Source organism: Carassius carassius, chromosome 43 (assembly GCF_963082965.1).
Source record: "Carassius carassius chromosome 43, fCarCar2.1, whole genome shotgun sequence".
Lineage (NCBI taxonomy): Eukaryota > Metazoa > Chordata > Actinopteri > Cypriniformes > Cyprinidae > Carassius > Carassius carassius.
In genome coordinates this window covers 19,165,400-19,189,404 of record NC_081797.1, presented here as the reverse complement: position 1 = coordinate 19,189,404, position 24,005 = coordinate 19,165,400, and the positions used below count along the sequence as shown (strand labels likewise).

Sequence of the window (24,005 nt, the reverse complement as noted above, 5' to 3'; positions counted from 1 at the left end):
TTAATTTAAAAGTCCGTAAAAGTGACTTTGTGCTTCTTTGGGATGGCGACGTTCACTTGCAGAACGCAAGCTTCTAGAGGGCACATAAGTCTGAAGTAACAAATTTAGGTAAATGGGTGCAGAGCCAGTGGTTTTGTAGGCAAACATCAATGCCTTGAATTTTATACGAGCAGCTATTGGAAGCCAGTGCAAATTGATAAACAGAAGTGTGACATGTATTCTTTTTGGCTCATTAAAAATTAATCTTGCTGCCACGTTCTGAATTAATTGTAAAGGTTTGATAGAATTGGCTGGAAGACCTGCCAAGAGGGCATTGCAATAGTCCAGCCTGGACAGAACAAGAGCTTGAACAAGGAGTTGTGCAGCATGTTCCTAAAGAAAGGGCTTGATCTTCTTGATGCTGAATAAAGCAAATCTGCAGAATCGGACAGTTTTAGCAATGTGGTCTGAGAAAGTCAGCTGATCATCAATCAAAACTCCAAGGCTTATGGTTGATGTGCCTAACTTGATGGTGAAATTGTGATGAAACGATGGGTTTGCTGGAATCACAAGCAGTTCTGTCTTGGCAAGATTGAGTTGAAGGTGACGGTCCATCATCCAGGACGAAATGTCTGCTAGACAAGCTGAGATGCGAATAGCTACCGTCGGATAATCAGGATGGAATGAGAGGAAGAGTTGAGTGTCATCAGCATAGCAGTGGTATGAAAAGCCATGTTTCTGAATGACAGAACCTAATGATGCCATGTAGACAGAGAAGAGAAGTGGTCCAAGAACTGAGCCCTGAGGCACTCCAGTAGTTACATGTTGTGACTTGGACACCTCACCTCTCCAAGATACTTTGAAGGACCTATCTGATAGGTAAGACTCAAACCATTGAAGTGTGGTTCCTGAGATGGCTTTTGCAAGTAGGGTTGATTGGAGGATCTGGTGGTTAACCGTGTCAAAAGCACCGGACAGATCAAGCAGGATAAGTACTGAAGATTTGGATTCCGCTCTTGCTAGTCTTAGAGCTTCAACAACTGAGAGCAAGGCAGTCTTAGTTGAATGTCCACTTCTGAAGCCAGATTGGTTGCTGTCAAGGAGGTTGTTGTGTGTGAGAAATGTAGAGACTTGGTTGAACACCGCTCGTTCAAGTGTTTTTGCAATGAAATGAAGAAGGGAAACTGGTCTGTAGTTCTCTAAAAGAAGTGGGTTGAGGTTGGGTTTCTTAAGTAGTGGAGTTATACGTGCCTGTCTAAATGATGAGGGAAAAACACCAGTGTGGAAAATTAAAATGAAAATTTCTATTAAAATTAAAACATGAAAGAAATGTTGTGTGATTATTCCTTAAAAATACTTTTTGTTTCATTTAAGTAGTAGCAGTAGGCCATGTACATTCTGCTGAATAACAGACTTCAAATCAAACCGGACTTTTATTTTTACGGGTTGCCATAAATACTTTTACAATTTTGTATATGTGATATGACACTAGTTTTACTCAAATCAAACGGTCAGATGTTCATGAAAGTTCTCTCAGAGCAGTTCTGGAGATGTTCTTCATGTGTTTATATCCTCATTTAGTAAGACGGGCCATGAGCGTCACGCACTTCAGTAACGTTATGTGTGTAAAAAATGTAACCTAGCATCTGCGCCATTCATTAACAGAGTCATGCAGAACATGCAGGATTCATATTTAAATCGACATTTGCGGCTTAATATTTACAGATACTAGTCCATATCGCGATTTGATTTAAATGTAATGACCTACTTTTGATTAATTCATTAAAAATTTGACATTCCGTGACATTTCGCGTTAAACTGTAAATTCCGTTTTTATGACTGGATTCCGCGATTCCGTCCACGTTTTCTGCTTCACGGAAATCATAGAGCCCAACAATTATAATCGCACAATGTATACTCTCACACTTTAACTGCTTATATTCTTGAACACTTAATGATTATCTAATCAAAATAAAAGAGCAGCTCTGAGTCTAGGAGAACTCACTGGTATCTCACACACACTCCGGACGCATCGCGTTCAACTCGAGCAGCAGTATAAAACAGTTTATTTACCAAACAGACACAAGTTTACTTCAAGAGTGAACAATAAAGCATAGATAAGTTTGAAGTTCATGGTTTAAAAAAAATGGCGCAAACGGAGAGAGCAATCTATATTATAGCTCTATAAATGAAGCATACAGACTTTATTAGAGCCACAGAAAAACAAACGTTTCGATGAAAATGCTCAATATACAATTCATTATGTACATTAACAATGATTCAACCACTAGAGGTCGCTCTCGCACTGTATAATCAAAACAGAGCCTTCTCAGCCACTCCAGCAAAGGACGCAACCCAGAAAACTATCGGCATGGATTTGTGCCGATAACCGATCCCTGATAGCACACGTACATCTCGGAGATGTCTATTTGATGTGTACATTTACATCTGCAAGACGTATTTTTTGGAGTGTTTGCTCATCTGCAATATGTCTATAGGACGTTTCCTTTTAGATGTCAAATAGATGTCTATTAGTTGTCTATAAGATGTTTATGATTTAGAATGTATGTAAAACTGACATCTAAAAGACGTCAGCAGATGCTTTCCAGATCAAGAGATCTTAAACAGACATCTTGCAGACGTACGTGTGCTATCTGGGATTGTTCCAGCAATTAACTATCGGTGCTGATTAATCAGCAAAACCGATACATCGGTCGACCTCGAATTATTCCTGATAATAATACTAAAACATCACAGTCAAAGTGTCTAAATTATAAATAACATATACCATTATAATAATAATTTCTGATACTACTACTTCTACTAATGTCATAAATTGTATTTTATAAATGAATACTATAAAATAAACTTGTTTCCTGGAAAGCGCTTCTACCTGTCCAGTAGTTCCCAGTCTTCTCCTCCCCAGCGGTCCTTAAACTCCTCCGTGTTCATCCCACCAATCTTGTCAAAATCGGACTTGTAGATCCCAAACAGGCCGAAGCCGTTGACCTCCCAGTAACCTGCAGACACAGAGCCATGGGATTGATGAAGTCCAGTGTGAGAGCGGCTGTGTTTGAGCACATGTGTGTGAGGTGTGTCGTACCGTCAGGCTCCTGCGGGGAGCTGCCGCAGCCCAGTCTCATGACTATCGGAGCGAAGGCCAGTTTGCCCTCCACACAGTGTTTCCTGATGCTCTCCAGGATGTTCAGAGGGAAATGAATGTGCAGGTCACACAGAAACACGATACTGTGACTGTCCTGCAAAACATCAGCCCACACTGCTACAGTACTGAACTTCACGACTGATTGAACACATCCTGCTCATCATCTTTGTTTTCTAAGTTACATTATAGCAACAGCTGTGAATCACCAGCCACATTTATACACTCATTAACACGAGGAGGATTCCTAGAAATGGTTGTCTCTGCAAACAGTGAATCACTGATAATCACACTGGTGTTGAGCTTACAGGTTTAATCTCTGCATGGGAAACTGTGACATAATGCTGCTTCATGCTGGATTTACCGCAAGTGTGAGTTAACAACTCATTAAAAAAAAAAAACACGTGCTTTTCAGACTCATTTCTGATTTTATGAAAGATGCATCTTTTTCCAATTGACTGTAAATTCATGTTAAAAAAAATTAAATAACTGAATCTTGGTAGTTAGTTTGTGTTTGGTTTAAGTCTTTGGGAACTAAAGCTACATTTGTTTATGCAGTATACATTTCACACTTTATCCAAAGCATTTTACATCAGTACATATGATTTCTGGGAATCGAACCTATGACCTTGGCATTCCTAGATCCACCAACAGGAACAATTTGTGCGCTGTTGTGCACTTTACCACAGATACGAAACATTACTGAGAATGTCTGAACATCTACAATGTGTTATTTTGGAATTATAATAAATCTGATTTGAAATCTGATCATCTTAAAGCTGTGAGTTTATGATTACCTCGATGGTGTCCACACCGATCTGTAACCCAGCAGAACGTTCAAAGTTTCCTTCTCTCCTCAGATACTCATATCTGTGTACAAAAGAGTCCAGAAAAATAAAAAATACAACTGTAATAAGCCTCTGTTTATTTGATAAATACACAAATATCCATCTGATATCTGATATCATCTGATATCCATTTTGTCTCTCAATTAAATTGCTATTTAATATAGTTTTTGAAGACGTTTGGCACATCAGAGCGCAAGATATCAACTTCCAACATTTGCAAGTTTCTGTATAAAGAATAAAATAACAAAGTGGCATGAAAGCATGTGTTGGCGTACCGTGGAACGGAGCTTTCTCTGAGAGCCTGTTCCACGTCCATGTCTTCACTCTGGAAGTCCACGATGATGATGTTGAAGTTGTTGTCCTTGGTCTCACGGTGCAGGAACTCCATGTCTGAGATGAACTGCTGAACCCAACGCGCCTGATTCTTCACTGTAGGAAACAAATCAAAAAATACATTATAATAATACCACATAATATTCATACATCAGCTACATCAAAACAAAGAAAGCAGAAAACTTGGGAAGAAATTGAAAAAAAAAAAAAAATAAACACGTGCAACTTGAATTTGTATTTTTATGATATATTCTTGTTTTTATATTTTAGACATATCAAAGATAAATTTTAATGGCATTTATTTTAAACATTTAATTTATAGTTCCAAGGTATTGACAGCCTCATTTAATGTAGACGTTTTCTATGAACGTTTTTCCCAGTTTGCCTATGAAACCAAATGTAGTTTGTTTTTATAGAACTGTGTTAATGACATTGGACTTTCATTCTGACGGCACCCATTCAAGGATCCACTGGTGAGCAAGTGATGTAATGCTAAATTTCTCCCAATCTGATAAAGACACCAACTCATCCTCATCTTGAATAGCCTGAGGGTAAGGACATAATCAGCAAAATGTTAATTTTTGGGTGAACTATTCCTTTAAACCAACCTTTTTTTTTCTTCTACGAGTGAGAATTATCTAAACTGGTTGCCTGTAGTTAGTATCCAAATCCACTGCAATCCAAACTGTGACAGATTCCACGTACACGAATGGAATTTATGATCAGGAAAGGGACATTTTTTTATCACATATCTGCCAATCAAAAGTAACCCACCATGCAAAACCTTTCAAATTCCCTGCTACACAAAAACAAATTGAAAGAAAAGTGAGAAACAACCATGAAAAACAAACCAGGTCCCAACCTTGATTTGAATTTTTAAAATATAGTGCCCCCAAGAGGTATAAATGTCAGTGCTCTCAAACAAGGTGGCATTTAAACAAAGAGCACAAGCACAGGATTTATGGCGATACATTTAAGTCACATCAGGGATTCTCAACTCTGCTCCACGAGGTCCACTTCCCTGCAGAGTTTGGCTCCAAACCTAATTAAACACACCTGAACAAGCTTATAAAATTATTCATGATCACTGGTAATTTCTAGTAAAGTTACAAGCAGGTGAGTTTGAACAAGGTTAGAGCCAGAGTTGCGGTCCCCCAGTACAAAAATCACATTCCGGAGGGAAAAATACAAGTTTTTTTGGTGGGGCTACCCTGGTAAAATTTTAGGGGCTATATATCACGTTATCAGGGTCGTTTCAACCTGCGGACATGAAAAACAGCCCGCAGCAACAGTGTTAAAGTAGCCCAATTCTGCAGGAAAACCGCCGACTTGGCAACACTGGTTAAAGATAAACTGTGCAGGAAAGTGGACCATCTGGGTACATAGTTTCACAAAAATAGATAGATATTTATTACTTACCTGGTACCACAAAATGCACCATGACATTCTTTTTCCACTGCAGCATCACTGGCTGGCACAGGAGGGGTTTGGCATACACTGTGCCCCACTGCGGGGTGCCGTGGGCCCCTCGGGTAGGTGTGCGGGAAGGTGGAGCAGGTGGGCTGGCGATAGGGGAAGAGGGGGATGATGCTGTGACCCCTTCCATAGTCTCCAGACTGTCTTCTACCCGACCACGGTGCAACAGCATGTAGATGTACTCAGACAGACGGACCACTTTACGACCTCTCTCCATTAGCTCCAGCTCTATTAGGTAGCGGTTACCACGTGCAGAGTCACGCCGCTTCTCTACATTTATAATGCGGAGGAGAGTGTAAATCCTGAGAAAGAGGGAGGGAAAAAAAAGATTACATGGTGGAGTGAGTGGCTGTACGATTACTTGAAAATGCACACCAGTGCAATTTTAAATGTAAACGAAAGGTAAGGTGCCCAATTTCAACAATAATTACAGTAATTATTTTTATTGCTTAAAAACTGTGCAGGTGGAAAGAGGAAAAAGAAACTGAAAACAAATATTTTACACAAATTTTGCAAATTAATTTTTTTTTAATTTTTCAGAAATTATTTTCAGCAAAACAACAACAAAAAGGAACTTTACCAATATTTACAAGTGAAATTTTTATGAATTTAGTTATAATAGTAATTATGAGAATTTTCTGTATTGCCAAATAATTGTTCAGTGAGGAAAAAGATATAAAGAACTGTAACAATAAATGAAAAACAAAAAATTTATATAAATACACACTGTATTTATAATTAATATAAATACACACTACTAATATTTTACTTGTATTTTCTAATCAAATGTGGATTAAATGTGTCTAAAAATACATATGCCAAAACCGATATTTACCTATATATATTGTGAATTGAATGTGTACGTCTCTAAATCGGCAAATGGCTGTAGAGTTACACAGCAGAATTTTTTTAAAATATAAAAATACTGATATAAATATAAATATATAGTGTAAATACTGATTTTACCGATATATCGGAAACTAAAATATTGGTTTCTATATTAGCCTCACCCTCCATTAAGTTCATTGAGTTTCTCCATGTACTGTGCAAGAACGTCCACCACTTCGCTTTCAGATAGCTGCAGGTTTCCAGATACGTTGCACCGAAGATCATTCCAGTCAGAGCGCAATGTCTCAAAGTCCATGCTATTAACGGAAAACGTCCTCTGCCAATTAATGGCCTCCTCCGCCCACCCGGGGCGAGGCTCCACATCCTCATAGCTATACTCCGAAAGGCCTCCTTCCTCCTCTGGTTCTGGGTCCGTGTCCTGCCGCTGCTGTTGGGACTCGGTAATCTCAGAGGTGTGCAAGTAGGAAGTGACACGGAGAGGCTCAGTTGGAGGCATGTTCTCAGAGGAGTTAGCGGACGGAGGGGTGGGCGCAGGAGGTGGTCGAGCGGTTGCGATGGACCTCAAGGGACGCTGGTGTTTTTCCCAGACGCCTCGTATCCTTCTCTCAAAGCGGCTTGGGATTGCTGCTCTGTTTGGGGGCATGGGATTTTCAGCTGGCTTGCTGAAGTTGGGTCTCGCTGGAAAGACCTTGTTCTCTTGCAGAGAAGACCGTGCAAATAACTGGGATGCACGTAAAGCTCCTTTGCTGAGCTTTGGTTTGGCACTGAGGTTCACCAGCTTTGTGGTTTTGCCATTCTGGTACAGGAAAACACCCGGGAAGACCTCTCTGGGTTGGCGTGAAACAAGACTTTGCTTCTCCTTAGCAAGGCGAGGTCTTGTGACGTAGATTTTGTTATCCTCCTTCTTGCGTTCCTTATTGGTGTGGCTATTTCCAGGATTGTGGCTGTTGTCATGAGCATGGTTGTTACCTGGGGAAGGAACGGTGAGGGCAGGACTGCCAAGGGTTTGCTTAGCTCGACTGTTGAGGGCCACCAATGAGGATTTTGGCGGGAAAACTAAAGCAGATCTGCTTATTTTCTGTAAGCGATCTTCTGACCAACCCCCTCTGAGGTCCCGGCGGTCTCTTTGAACCCAAGTGAGAGAACGACCTCGCACCACACTCTCACTTTTTGGTAACCCTACATTAGCCTGATGGTCCAGAGTGCCTTGTTCTATCTCTTGAGGTTGAGACCCAACCACCTGCCTTGCTCTCGTGAAAAAGCGCCTTTGCTCTCTCCTAAAAGTTGGGTTGTCCGGCTCTACCTCTTTTTTCTCCAGCATTGTGGGAATGGGTTTATCAGAGGGGCTTGAGGTGTGACTTGAGTGGCTAGGTTGGACAGTCTTCATTACTGACAGGGTGCCAACAACTTGTGCTTCATCCTCTGGATCCACCCCCTCTTCTTCTTCAAGGAAATCTAAAGCAGAACGTCAAAAACAAACAATATGAGTGTAACTCCACCACTTGAGGCCAAGCTCACAAAGAGACCTTGAAAAATTATTCTTGGACATTTGCCTATTCATAACAAGACTTTAAAGCTGCAGTATGAAACTTCTACAAGTGGCACCTAGCGGAATTGCAATATGTTTGAGAGACCCTGCAGTAGGCATTGTGAAATAAACCTTACCTGTAAACACACCATTCTGACACTGAAATAGGCCATGTACAGGTATGTGATTTTTACAAATCGGAGTTTATATGGGCATATGAATACATATCTGACAAGAACTGACAGTCTTCGGAAAACGTTTTTATGGCATTTTCTTTTCATCTAAACTATGGGTTACATTTAATGAAATCATGTTTATAAGTGCAATGCTGCTTTGTGTACAAGGTAACTATCATAGCTATTGTATTTCTGTTTTCCATAAGTGCCACCTACTGGGGAATGAATGTGTATTTTTATTCAGCCGGTCTTCTGTTCCTGTTCAGACTTGTTGTTTTTATCAAAACTTGCACTATTTGAACTTTAAAGTTGTTTAAATAATAGTTTTACAGTTATTTTATAGGAAGTTACCAGGATTTTATATTTTAGAATGTTGATACCTAAACAACATGTTGTTTGTCTTATGAAAACACCTTTGGTCAGCAATTTTCATCTTGTTGTCGATGTAACCAGGCCTTAACCCTTTGAAAATAAACACAACTCCAGCAATTCATTTCTTTTCTGGCTCAAACCTAAGTCCATTATCTCCTGATGAATATGTCAGCCATGTTCTACATAGAAGCTTGTGACGGAACGATGCACTAATGAAGTGTTATTCCTCTTCTGGATCACTGATCACACACATGAAAACTCACCATCAGGATTAGGGAAGAAGAATGGCCTGTCATCTTCCTCCTCATCCATCTTCATGTATTTATAGAAGCCAAACCTGTTAGAATTAGAGATGGAGAGAAAAAGATCAAGTCTGTGAAAAACAGAAATACAGAGTTTTAAAGAGATGTATTTATTCATCTCTGTTTCAGTGAAAATAACGATTCAGAGGACCATTTCATTGAGACATTGACTTGATAAATGTCCTTGGTCTTACTGTACACATTATTTCAATATATGTATTGCCATTATAATCTATACAAGCTTACTTCTCCAAATAGATGGGTGACTCTCTATAGAAGCACTTGTTATCTCTTTCCATGTGGGTGAGGCGGGTGAAGTCATTTGGATAGACAAAAGAAAGATAGACCTGCAGACAAAATACCAGATATGACAACCCCATTAATTCACTTGGAATGTCAGTAGTTCACCACTGAACAGTAGAATATCTCTGTGAATACTAGACAAAAGCCTATTGTCTAGTATATGCTGTACTGCATGCTGCCTACAAATCTTTTGAAAAATAATGTGAAAGTATGCAACAATATAGCATTTAAATATTGTGGCAAATGTTATAAAGTTTTCATCTCAGGAAACTGACATTATGTATCATATCTTAACCTTTAGTATTCAAATTACATATAATAAGTAAAAAAAAATTATAATGCTTGCAGGTAATGTCAGGCACATTGCATTGTAGGATATAGAAAAAAAATTACTCTCTCTAAAATGTAACATTGTGAAGTTCGATTTGTCAAAACAAATTTTTGTTTCTTCATTTGATGCAGAAAATGTAATGTTATTTTCAGCGATAAAACACAAAATCTATAATATAATTATGATAACCGATTATATTTTGTGTAAATATACGTTTATTATTGCTCTCACCTTAATCTTAATTGTTTTTCTGCTTTTGATTGGCTTTTACGGTATGCCTGTAATTACCTTTGTCAGCCAAAAGGGGGCAATAATCACACAGGAAGTTTTAGTACACTGCAGCAGCAAGTCAATACGGCAACAGGTGCAAGTGCATTGTTACTCAAAAGGCATTTTCTGTTGTATTATTTTGCAAAATGTGTGCAGAAATATATGTTTGTTAGACTCACAAACTGTAGGCCTTGATAGCGAGCGATCGGGAAGTCTTTGACCACATATGTTGGTGAGTAGAGACATGTGGGCAACACATTTTCAAGATGAGAGGGGTCAATCATGGGAACTATGGAGAGTATTGTGAGAAAGACAGTTTAATATTACCAGAAGCAGATTATCAAATTGTCCTTTCAAACATTATTTGTCACTAAGGAACACAAAATGAGGAACTATTTCAGTAAATCCAATAGCAAAAGAGAGACAGAGGAAACATAAAAAGGAACTAGAAAGTGGACCTGAACAGACAGATAGAGGCTTACTGTTGAAGAAGGTGTCACGGGGGTCTGGTTGCAGCATATCGGCACCGTGTTTGCTGCGGGTGTGGGTCACTGCTGGGACAGGCCCATGGCTGGCTAGTGTCTGAGGAATGTGATCCACATGGTTCATCTTCAAACTGCTCTCATCTTTCACAAAGAAAGAAGAAGAGAGAAATATTAATGGAGATGGGAACAGTCATTGCACAGAAGGACTTTAAAAGGAAACGAAGCAGAATTTACAGCACAAAGAATTTCTAATGAAACTGAAGTAGGGGACTAAGTTATATCTAGAAATCAGAATATCATAAAGAAGCACGGAAGGGATTTTTGACTTGGCCAGGTAAACAATTTCCTAAAAGACCCTGTCAACTGTTTAGCAACTCTCAGCTAAAACACAACAGGCATACCTAATGTTGTCAAAAGTACTGACTTCGGTACCAGTCGGTTTTAAAAACGTCCACTTCCTGCTAACATTTGAGCTCTGTTGAGCCAATTCTTAAACACTACTGATTGGCCAATGTGTTCACATGCTCAACAGATTTGACTATGATAATTAGCAGTGTTCAAGAATTGGGTCAACAGTAGGGCTGGGATAAACGATTATTTTTTAAACGATTAATCTAGCAATTATTTTTTCGATGCATCGATTAATCTAGCGATTAATCTTTTTAGACCGATTCGATTACGATTATCTCCCCATTAATTGACTACTAACAATTTATACATGTTGATTTACATATCTGAATGAAAAAAACATTAATTCCTTAAAATTACAAAATAAAAGACTGACTAAGAATGCATTACTTTGCACTTGAATAGAGATAGCATTCAATAAAACCTTGAAGCCTTGAAAACACATAGCTTACTGAAACAAGCTTACTGAACACATAGGATCTAGCTTACTGAAAAAAAGTTCTTCTTTCAGATGAAAATAACAACAACTTGATGTCTAGCATTCAATAAAAAGGTCACCCAAAATACTTGTTTAGAGCAATTGAAAGAATACAGTAACCAATGTAAACTTGAGGGCTTTAAGCTAATACAGAGAGTGCTTTTCCAAAAAAAAAAAAAATTAACAGTGGGAGCCAGCAGCCTGTCATGGAGAAAAAAAATCTCCGAATGCTCCACGTGAAACTTTGGCGTTCCGCCCTTTTTCTATCGTGTCTAATGATTTTGGTTAATATGCACGAGAGAGAGAGAGAGAGAGAGAGAGAGAGCAAGACAGCGCTCGTGTAGTTTGAAGACTGTGAGTGCGCGAGCGCGCGTGAAACTTTGGTGTTTCGCCCTTTTTCTATCGTGTTTAATGATTTTGATTAATATGCATGAGGGAGAGAGAGAGCAAGAAGCGCTCGTGTTGTTTGAAGACTGTGAGTCCGCGCGCGCGCCGCCGGGGCTCTCTCTCGTACGCGCCCTGTCAGGCGCAGGCAGTCTTTCTATTCTACATCACTCACCGATCAAATAACGCTTTAACAAGCCGCCAAAAAAAAGATCAATGCAGAAAAACCCCTGGATTGGTTATATAACGTTGGACAGAATGTTGATCCGGCCATTGCGTATATTCAGCGCACATAAGGTAAACGTTTTGCAAAGTTTTTTAGAGAAATAAAAACAGGTCGACGAATCGATGTGCATATTTTGCGTCGACGTATTTTTTGCGTCGACGTCATCGATGACCTCGACGCGTTGTCCCAGCCCTAGTCAACAGCCCTCAGATGTTAGCAGGAAATTGAAAACATAATTTATTAGTTTTTTTTTTTTTTGACAACACTACTCATAATACCCCAGTAACACCATAAAACACCCAGAATACACTGTTATGTGCCTATCAACACTTTAATGCTTAGCGAATGCCTAACACGCCTCAGGAACCACCAGGAAAAGATTAGCAACAATCTAACAACATCCCAGTCTAACAACTTCTTAGCTACCCCCAGAAATCAGAAGTGGCTAACAATGCCAGTTTAACTGTTCAGGACAAACAAGGGACTCGTAAACTATTAAAAAAAAAATAATTCAGCTAAGGATCATTCAGGTAACAACACAGTATTAAAGATCAAGGGGATGTAAACTTTTGAACAGGGCCATTTTTATAGATTCAACCATTATTTTCTGTTGTCGACTGTAATGTATATTTTATGTGAAGTATCTTATTCAGATCAGTACTAAATAATTAATAACATGTATTTATTTTGGCAAAATAATTAACATTTGTAAACTTTTGACCTGAACTGTTGTACACATTAACAATCACCCAACAGCAACTTCAACAACCCAGAACACCCAAGAAACTACCCATAATGCCCTACCTAATGCCTAACAACTTAATAAACACCCAGAACACCCTGACAAGTGCCTATCAACTCCCAGAAAACTCTAGCAACTAGAGCTGCACGGTTAATTGAATGCAATCGTCATGCGCATTTTGTTATTAATGCTGGATCTGTAATCAGCAGTAAATCATCATCACATGCTTTCAGATGGAGTAGCCTTTACTACACAGAGCCGTAGTTAACTGACAAAAAAATAAAAAATATTTGCAGACAATATTATTGCACGATTATGAAATCAAAGAAAGGGCACGATTTATTTGATTTCATAATCGCAAAATAATATCATCTGCAATTATTTTATTTTTTTTGTGTAACTTGATGTAACTTGTGTAACTTAACTCAGTGACCTATGGCTCTGTATAGTAAATGCTGTTCCAACTGAAAGCATGTGAATATACCACATTTAATAACATATTTTTACTCCAAACTAACTTCATAACATCAGAATCGAGTGTTTGAAATAAATCCTTCTGTGAGATTATGTGGCTCCTTACACATAATAAGGCATGCAACTTATTTCATAGTATTCTAAGCAGTGATAAAGGCATTGCATTATAAATATACTTTATTTTAATTAAAATTATAAAATATATATTGTCATAATCGTGTGTTTATTAGTCACGTTGAATCAATAAAAGCAGTTAAATCTTCTGTTTATCCAGCTACGGCGTTTCCCGGGTTTCTACCGTGTGGCGTATTTGGAGTTTCAGCACAAGAGCGCCCTCTGGCCTTCGGATGGAGATTTACTGCTGATCACAGAACTGTGCTTCACTGAAAGATGCGGATGACAATCACAGCTTCTGTCTAATCGATTCCATTTCAATTTAACGTGCAGCCCTACTAGCAATAAAAATGGCCTAGCAAACACCAGTAGTACCATCTAACAACACCCTAGTGAATTCTTAGCTAGCCCCCAAAAAACATAGTCACTGGTTTACAACATCATGGAAAGATCTAGATCTGTGACGCCATAGCAACCACCTATAACTCCCAAGCAACATTCTGACAACACCCTAGCAGTCACTCAAGACCCACTGGCAACAGCCTAAGTTCAATTAAGTTCAATGTCATGCCTTGCTAATATGCGGGTCACTCCACATCAGATACACCTGAATGTCTGGGTGACAAATGACAGTGCCACCCTTCAAACGACAAGGACCACAGAGCCCTTCCATGCAGATGAGACAGGCTTTGATGTGTGCTTGAAACCCAAGAGAGAGCAGAGGTGGCTGCTGTCACACACTGCACTTTAATGTGTGTGAGACGAACACTGTGAAGTGCTTGAGCTCTGTGTTACATTCAAATGGAGTTCACATGAAGGTCAAAGATACTAGCTAGCAGCTCAACTCAAACAAGAACCAAAAAGAAAGGGAACACAGTCTAGTACTTAACATTACAATGCCACCAACGTACTAAACAAGAACTTTCCATTCAGGCCCTGGGCTATTTTAGCACACAACAACAGAACAAGGTGTTCAAAATATAAATTTCTCACAAATGCAAATGTGCCACTGACAATAACCAGTGGTGGCATGCTTTATTTTGTGGCATGATTTAATTGTTCTTTTTCATGCATCAAATGTCTCATGGGTCTTACACCTACAACCTTTGGTTATCAGCCCCAGTCTACCCCCTAATCATATCAAACCCTGCTGTCATTGCAAACTATATGATGGGGTTCTTCATTATGTTGCATATGAAAAGCCTTGTACAATGCGCAATACAATCACAATTCTGAAGGGAATTCATTTCATAGTATTTGACACTTGATGCAAGAAAGCCCTTGTCAGAACTCAATTTTTCACACAAGGCATTCAAGCATAACTCGGAGTCTTTTAGGACGACTGATGGCTTTTACCAGTCGTGTTGCCTAGAGACACATTCACCACAAACATTTGCTTCCAACAGCTTTGTCCCTGAAGAACTAAACGTGTAAAAAGAAAAGAGACTGTTACATTAATAGTTTATAGAAAGTTTTAACATTGAAGATAAAATGTTATTGCTCAGATGGTACCTTTTATAGCTCAAAAGCTTTCTTTTAAGCATCCTTCCTTTCTTGTAAAATTCCAAAGCATAAATAAAAAGACACTAATGACACTAATGAAGACAACTGGTTTTAAGTTTAGAGTATTGTGGCTAGCATAGCTCAGATAACTTTGCCTTAAATTAATTTTATGATAAATTTGTTCATATTGAACTGGCCATGCATCTGTTTCCATTCCTTTGGACTGAGATACTGGAATAGGCTCCAGCTTTGCGACCTTACAGTGGATATCAAAAACCATGATCATGCTCTGAATGACTTCAGCACATCTGCAGCCTCAGGACAATCACTAGTCTCTCACACTGTGCCGGTGTTATCTTGTTCTATTCTTCCATAGTTTGGTGGCTGTAGTGGGTTTCTTAGGTATAACTTTGTTGCCAAGGATTTTCCAGAGATTTTCAGATCAGGTTTAGATCAGGACTCTGGATCAGCCATTTCATTATTTCAGTATTATTTCACTAAAGTGAACTTTGGACCAGTTCTCCTCTCTCCACACGACAGCCTAGCCTTTTGATTCTTTGTGCCGATAAGAGCTTGGTCACTGCAGAGTGGGCTTTCAGTCCTAATTCTCTTAAACATTCTGAGAGATCCTTAAACTATTCAGCACTGAACTGGCAAGCAATCCCAGCTGCAGTGCTGAACCAACTCCCCATTGAGTGTCTCAGCATTATCTTGTCTTCTTGTGCATTTGTCTAACATAGACAACCAGCCGTTTTGGGCGACTTGAATTAGTGTCACTGTAAACCTGCAATATTCGAGAAATCACAGATTTGGAGTGACCAAGTTCTCTTGCAGTTACTGAAAGGGTCATCCCTTTGGCCTTTATCTGGACAATCTTCTGTAGCAGTATTTCAGTCACCCCAGAGCAGCCTGCCATTTAGCAATCCCAGTGAAAATTGGAGGAATTCTGCCAGTTAAACAGGGTTTGGCATATAATGGAGAAAATTAGCACCAGGTGCCAGATTAACACCAATAACATATATATATATATAAACATATCTGTATCTGTGTTCTCAAATTTTGATCAGTTCAGAGTTCTTTTTCAGATATCTCATTTAAGTTTTTTATACTGTGCTTCAGGATACATTTATGAAATATGCTTAAAAACTGTCCCTCTACTCCTGTCAGGATAAGTTCAATTAGGACTAAGCAGTAACTTTAGGAAATTTTAGGTTGTATTTTACTTTTGATCCACACCATACATAGGACAAATAGTTTGGAGCAGTGGTCCCCAAACACGTTCCTGGAGTTCTCCCCAGCACTGCACATTTTGCATGTATCCCTCCTGATTCAACTCATCAGCTCATTAGCAGAAACTGAAGGAAAGTGGTAAGGATCCACTGGTTTGGAGAATGGACGAATAGTTCATACTGAGACATTTGATTGTGGACACTGGCAAATCTGAGTAAAGTTTTGAGACATTGGGGAGATGTCTTAGGAAATTCAAGAATAGAGGTTAGATTATTCAGGTCTTTTTTTCTCAAGAGAGCACTTAAAAGCAAGAAAGTTCTACTTTGCTCCCTAATTAATGTCATTGCTTTCTAGAAGAAACAATTTAAATTTAATGGAGATTTAATTTGCTATTCTTCCTTCCATCTTGAAATGTAAACTCTATAAGGGATGTGTGTGCTGTGAAATTTCTGAAAACAGATAAGCGCCATTGTGTTTCAAGATGGCATTTGTACTGAAGACACTTCCAAAAGGCTATCAGCACCATCACTATGGCAACAGTATGCAAGCTCCGGATGTTAGCCTGATCTCCCTTTAAGAGCACGCAAGATCCAACAGAGTCTTTACAACCTTGTTGTTTTTCCCGTGTTCTTTCTCTCTTTATGTCACAGCAGCTCTAAGCACATTTTAAATTTTGCTTCACCTCAGGGCACTAACACCAAAAAGTGTTAAAAGCAAATTATGTCCACTAAACTCATCAATTTTGTAGCGAACTCTGTAGGAAGCTATTAAAAGTCTTTGCACACACAACTTTAGGGCACGGAAAACAACTTTAAACTGTAATGCAGATAATACATCTAGTCATTTTAAGTCCTATGGGACACACTGTACCAATCCCTGCACAAAGACCAGCGGTTGGAAACAGCATCTGGCAGAAGCAGTCACTGTCATCAATCTCAATGATCCTGAAAAAGCCACTTTCTTCCTTCTTGAAAACTCTCGGAGGCACGGTCTGTTTCATAAACCGTTCACACCGAAACCTCTCAAGCACCTCAGAGAATAACATAAAAAACTAAAATTCAAACTCTCACGTCATCAAGCCACTCAAACCATGATGGCGTGGTGGCAGTACGATGGCTGGTCAGTGCTGGTTAGTTTTGAAATTGGTGGAGTTTTTAAGAGAGGGAGGGTTACCTGTATACAAGGAGATGTAGGCAGAATCGATGACCTCGTACTTGAGTCCTGGCAGGAAAGGGCGCCACTGTAACAGAGACAAAGAGAGACATTTAGAGAGAAACTAGTCTCAAGCCTCATATGGCATGGCCATGGTTGGCCAACAGACCATCCTTAGACTGCATGAAGCATATTGCACAGAAACCGCCAAGATCTGGCTGGAATCGACAGTTCTAGCAATTTCTGGGAATCAGGGCACATAGGTTCTCATCAGTCTACCAGGAAATAGTGTTGTGTTTGGGTACCAGTAGAACACAACAAGTGCTTTTTAGAAACAATCAGTTGATGAATGATTCATGCTTTTAAATCAATTGAAAGACATTCTAGAATTTTGTAGGATATGCTTGAGACTGTACTTTTTCCACCTTTTGCCTAAAGGGATAGTTCACCTAAAAATAAAAATTATGTCATCAATTATTCACTGTCATGTCGTTCTAATCCTGTTTTTGATAATGACGTTGATTCGATATCCATTCTCAAAAGCCGCAAATCGATATTTTCCGGTATTTATTTCAGCAAACATTTAAAACAAGATCTGATTAATGTGAATCTTATCATTAGTCTTTTCAATTAGCTGTCACCCTCTTATTTAACTTGCGCGATGTTACAACAGAAAGCCTGTCATTGATTCAGTGCTTATCAGGGCGGAGATACTGCTGACAAGAACCAAAAGTCAAAAGTCTGCCAACAATAGACTGAAAAGAAACTGTGTAGTAAGAGACACTAAGTTGTGGAAAAAGTATTGCACAAAGTGACGAAATCACCTGTTAACGATGGACATCTCATCAAACCCTTTAGTGCCGACAGGTCTGATTAAAGTTTTGAAATGGTGTAGACATGTAGCAACTGTGCCTTAATCAGATGTGATGGCAAGTTTCTGATCTCAATGTGGAAATGTTGCACAACCAATAAAATATTATTACATTGGGAGCTACGGCTAGAAACTCTGATTAGGATAGGAAATGCTTGTCGATTTATCACATTAATCCTATTAAGGACATGTTGAAAAGTAATCTTTTTTGGAATCCTTTATTCCTGTATTGATTGCATTTTTTTTTTTTTTTTGATGACCAATGCATGGAACTATAAGAGATGGAGGGATTTCCTGCATTGCTATTTGTCTTTATTTCAAGCAAGGTCACCCTCACTAAATAGATTCACCCGTCCAATCACAAGAAAACATGCAGCAGGAAATGAGAGACACACTCACATCAACAGTAGCTTCTTCAGCTGCACACTTACAAACCATCAGACAAGCTACAATTCTTTTAATGACGCCGTGCAATTACCATGTCACTTCTGCTTATGCTCGCTGTAATGAGGAGAGATGGGCCATTTTCTACAACCAAACACACACATTAAGCTCATTTTACCCTAAAACTTTACCCTGAAATTTCATTATTCGGATATTCATTATTTCATTATTTTTCATTTTTAAGTCAACATTAAATTGAATGATAAAAGCAGTTCAACAATAGTACCATTATATATGAATATATAATGACTACATTTTTATTTTAAAATTAATAAATGAATTTTTGCATCATGATAATTAAAAAAGGTAAATAATAAGGTAAAATATAAATTAAAAATTCTTAATTTATAATAATAATTATTAATGTCTTGTCTTAAATAAATAAAATATTATTTTTAAAAGATAATTTCTTTATTTTCTTGAACCAAAAAAGACCCATACATGTTCATGGCTGATTTCATGAGATTCACAAATACATATATTCAGAAGGGTCTAGAATGAAGATTAGAGGCACTCTAAGAGCGATTGAAACAGCACCCACTAATATCACTTGAAAGTATAATAAAACCCATTGGCAGTTATAAGCCTCTTCTTTGTGTGTCTACAGTCGTGGCCAAAAGTTTTGAGAATTACATAAATATTAGTTTTCAAAAAGTTTGCTGCTAAACTGCTTTTAGATCTTTGTTTCAGTTGTTTCTGTGATGTACTGAAATATAATTACAAGCACTTCATACGTTTCAAAGGCTTTTATCGACAATTACATGACATTTATGCAAAGAGTCAGTATTTGCAGTGTTGGCCCTTCTTTTTCAGGACCTCTGCAATTCGACTGGGCATGCTCTCAATCAACTTCTGGGCCAAATCCTGACTGATAGCAACCCATTCTTTCATAATCACTTCTCGAGTTTGTCAGAATTAGTGGGTTTTTGTTTGTCCACCCGCCTCTTGAGGATTGACCACAAGTTCTCAATGGGATTAAGATCTGGGGAGTTTCCAGGCCATGGACCAAAAATTTCAACATTCTGGTCCCCGAGCCACTTAGTTTTCACTTTTGCCTTATGGCACAGTGCTCCATCGTGCTGGAAAATGCATTGTTCTTCACCAAACTGTTGTTGGATTGTTGGAAGAAGTTGCTGTTGGAGGGTGTTTTGGTACCATTCTTTATTCATGGCTGTGTTTTTGGGCAGAATTGTGAGTGAGCCCACTCCCTTGGATGAGAAACAACCCCACACATGAATGGTGTCAGGATGCTTTACTGTTGGCATGACACAGGACTGATGGTAGCGCTCACCTTTTCTTCTCCGGACAAGCCTTTTTCCAGATGCCCCAAACAATCGGAAAGGGGCTTCATCGGAGAATATGACTTTGCCCCAGTCCTCAGCAGAAGATCAATCTGTCACTGATGTTTTTTTTGGAGAGAAGTGGCTTCTTTGCTGCCCTTCTTGACACCAGGCCATCTTCCAAAAGTCTTCGCCTCACTGTGCGTGCAGAGTCTTCTTTACAAGAATTGAACCTCTTTCCTTGAAGTTCTTGATGATCCTATAAATTGCTGATTTAGGTGCAATCTTAGTAGCCACAATATCCTAGCCTGTGAAGCCATTTTTATGCAACGCAATGATGGCTGCACGCGTTTCTTTGCAGGTCACCATGGTTAACAATGGAAGAACAATGATTTCAAGCATCACCCACGACTGTAGGTTTGTGGACATTATAATCATTCCAGCTTTCAGAAGAGACAGAAAGAGAAAGTGCTTGAAAAAAAAAAAGTGTTGCGGCAGAGAATAACTACAAAAGGCTTTGTACTTGTGTGTGTGTGTGTGTGTGTGTGTGTGTCAGGTTTTGACCAAATGCCCTTAACTAAACCTGAAATTATCTACAATGTGAGAACCTCTCAATGGTTCCCAGGAGCATAGTAACTTAATAAAATAGCTAAATTATGCGACAATATCTTAAAATGCAAACAACAGCCATTCAGTAGGGGTAAGGAATAGTGTATTGTAATCACGAGGAGCTAATATTTAATATAAATTGTGATATGTCCCCATTGAGAAAGCTAAAGAAATGTGTGTGCTTTGAATTTGCTGTGTCTGTCTTCACGTCTCATGTCTCTGATGACATTTCTTCAGTGAAACAGAAGTCCAATTCAATGGCCTGAAGCATTCAGTGTGAAGAGACGAAAATCAATACAAGAGGGAAAACAACAAAATGCAACACATAGTCAGAAAAGTGCAAGTGTGGCTGACAGTATTTTATTATGCTCTGTGTCTGACAAATGTGTACAGTCACGTAAGAGTTTTATAATGTGGTTTCTCTATCAAACATTCTGACAAAGTTGAATTGCTGGGAATATCAATTCATACTGAAAACAATGCTGTTTTTAATGTCTTAAAATTAAAGAAATAATTCACCCGTAAATTTACATTTGCCAAAATTGACTCACCCTCAGTTCATCCAAAATGTAGATGAGTTGGCTTCTTCATCTGAATTGGAGAAATATAGCATTGCATCACTTGCTTACCAATGAATGGGTGCCATCAGAATGAGAGTTTTTTTTACAAATACACAGCTTTTCACTTCACTTCAAGTCATTGACTGATGGACTGGAGTGCTATGGATTAATTGTGGATTATTGTGATGTTTTTATCAGCTGTTTGGACTCTCATTCTGATGGCACCCATTCACTGCAGAGGATGCATTGGTGAGCAAGTGATGCAATCCTACATTTCTCCAAATCTGATGAAGAAACAAACTCATCTACATCTTTGATGGATTTAGGGTGAGGACATTTCTCTTTAACAGCTCTATTTTTATTCGATACATGTCTTCCAGCAACAACTGCTGTATGAGATGACATTTACTGCTAATAGAATATATTCAGAAAACGCTCATATTTTGTTTTTCCATTTACAATATTTACCAAATAAATATTAGAATATATAAAAATAGCAAGTACCACACTCATGACCTCACAGTGGAATGCATCTTCCCCAAAATTAGTTGTCAATAAATATTTTTTCATCGTCAGATTATTTATCAAATATGTCAAAATATGTCTAACATATTATATTCATCAAAATATGTCTTACAGGATTGTTACTAAAAAGTAATTAATAAAAATACTATTTCAAATGTCCATAATAATGATAATAATAATAATAATAATAATAATAACTTTTTTTGGCCAAGAAAAGACACGTTTCACCTATTTTCCCTATTTAGCATTTATACAGCCTATTCACAAGTTGACTAGAAGACTGAAAATAAAATAAAAAATAATTAATAATAACAATACAATAAAATAAAATGTTAGTATGCCTCAGATTTGCTTAGCCTTTCAACAAATTACACACTATAACTACAAAAATATTAATAATCATTTTCTTTTTGTCACCGTTACATTGTTAGCTTACTGTATTGCACCAACTTAATCATAAACAATTGTGTGCTTCTGAGAACAATTGTTTTATGGAAATATTTTTAAAATGTTATTATTTTTGATAAAAGATTTTTTCCTCATAAGCTCACCGAGCGGCTCAGCTCAAGATGTTGTCGTAAGATCTTTTCTCAGAAGCTCCATCACCATCACCTCAGTCCAGAGCAGACGGTCAAAGTCAGGAAATACATTCTGAAAATATCATTTGGAGGCCCTTTTTGTATTTGCTCAATGCTTTTAGTGAAATGAGGAGCAGCCAGCTGCAGCTAAATCAAACCTAAAGTAGTTTGAAACACTCTTTGTATCTCTCTCTCTCCTGCAGAGCGTGTGATACGGAACGATGCTTGCTGATGGCTTCACAAAAGGGGGCTGTAATTGTTATTTTTGGCATTTGTGATGATAATGTGATGACGTTCATTTAATTTACCATGTTTGTTCTGCTTCTTTCTAAAACAACAGAAGGCTGTGCACATCTTTTTATGAACCATTTATATTTGCCCTCACATACTTACAGCATTGTCTATATAATTAGTGGGGATAAATAGCTTTTTTCCTTTTTGGTACTCACTAATAACAGTACGCTGATGCAGACGGTTTGTGTATTCATTGACAGGGTTTGCAGAATTTTAGATTCCTAAAATATAAAGACAGGTGTATATTTTCATGAATACCTATTTACATTGTTGGTCTCCCCTATGCAGTTATAACAGATTTCACTATTCTGAGAAGACTTCCATGAGATTTTGGGGCGTAATTATTGCCCATTCATCCAGTACAGCATTTGCGAGGTCAGGGATGAGAATGTCTGACGTACAGTCTTTGCTTCAGTTTATCCCAAAGGTGTTGGATGGGGTTGAGGTCAAAACTCTGCCCGAGCAAGTCAAGTTCTTCCACACCAAACTCATCCAACCATGTCTTTATGGACCTTGCTTTGAGCACTGGGTCAAAGTTACACTGGAACAGAGAAAAGGCCTTCCACAAACTATTTCCAAAAAGTTGAATGCATAGCATTGTTCAAAATGTATCAGTGTGCTGAAGCATTAAGTTTTCCCTTCACTGGAAGTAAGAGGGCCAGACCAACCCCTGAAAACCGACGTTATCTAGAGCCCTATGATTACTTGGTGATGTGAGGCTTGCATGCAGCTGCTTGCCCATGGAAATCCATTCCATGAAGCTCCCACCGCAGTTTTTGTGCTGATATTAATGCATGTGGAAGTCTGGAGCTCTTCAGGTGGAATCAGCAGAGTGTCAGCAACTTTTACGCACCATGTGTCCCAGCACTCGTTACTTTGCTTAGTTTCTTCTGTTCATGAAAGCTTCCACTATCCAATAATACCATTTCCAGTTGACTAAGTAATATCTAGCAACCTATCACAGTACCCCGCTTGAATTCATTGAGGTAGGAGGAGCCATCTGGTCAGAAAGAGTGATAAAGAGACAGGCAGTACTTGTCCAAATACAAAAAACAAAGATTCCTACTGCATATTAATGGATACCAGAAACAAGGCACATTTGGTTGCATTTTATTATGTGATTTTACTAAAACAACGAGTGAGGTGAAGCACAGTGAATATTTCGCCTCTAAAAGGTCCAGCCACTGCCAGAAGGGCAAGGGCAATGCTTGATGTAATAAACTGAAAGGTTTAGTACAGTTGTTAAATGAAGGAAGAAAAATGGACTAGAGCATAAATGGATGGTTCTAATAAGAGGTGTTTTAAAGACTTAATGGCAATGACAGTGCAGACATTTAAATTACAGATCACAAAACCAAGACATCAATGGCATTTCCATGGGCTGATTTGTTCCAAAACTTTTAGATTCTGCGAAATGCTTGTCAGTTCCTTCTTCTTCCAGCAACATAAATTGAATGAATGAAGTTTCAAAGTCTTTCTGAATTGGTTAAAAAACAACAACGACGACACAAAAACCCTGCAGACGCAAAATCTCAGCAGAGCCTGTATTTATGGGTAAAACGATGCAGGGCTATGTTGCTGTAAATGTAATAAAACACTAACAAAGACTATTGTAGGATTACTGTCTGAGAAAGAACCCAAAGTCTGTCGGCTTCACATGTTATCTGAAGTATATTTTTATTCACTATAAGATATATTTTCAATTTATAATTATATATATA

General features: G+C 38.4%; 1 protein-coding gene across 2 annotated transcripts in view; it reads right to left on the bottom strand.

Annotated features, from left to right (window-relative positions):
* The window catches only part of LOC132124869 (N-acetyl-beta-glucosaminyl-glycoprotein 4-beta-N-acetylgalactosaminyltransferase 1-like), a 162,702-nt gene that overhangs the window by 6,786 nt on the left and 131,911 nt on the right, over positions 1-24,005 (bottom strand). For both annotated transcript variants that reach the window (XM_059536013.1, XM_059536014.1), the window contains exons 9-19: positions 17,145-17,211; positions 10,410-10,553; positions 10,107-10,216; positions 9,270-9,370; positions 8,985-9,058; positions 6,807-8,100; positions 5,740-6,098; positions 4,263-4,416; positions 3,937-4,009; positions 3,083-3,236; positions 2,873-2,999 (exon numbers count right to left, since the gene is read on the bottom strand). In XM_059536013.1, the coding sequence (XP_059391996.1) occupies positions 2,873-2,999; positions 3,083-3,236; positions 3,937-4,009; positions 4,263-4,416; positions 5,740-6,098; positions 6,807-8,100; positions 8,985-9,058; positions 9,270-9,370; positions 10,107-10,216; positions 10,410-10,553; positions 17,145-17,211 (2,657 nt within the window). The remainder of the gene's footprint in view (positions 1-2,872; positions 3,000-3,082; positions 3,237-3,936; positions 4,010-4,262; positions 4,417-5,739; positions 6,099-6,806; positions 8,101-8,984; positions 9,059-9,269; positions 9,371-10,106; positions 10,217-10,409; positions 10,554-17,144; positions 17,212-24,005) is intronic.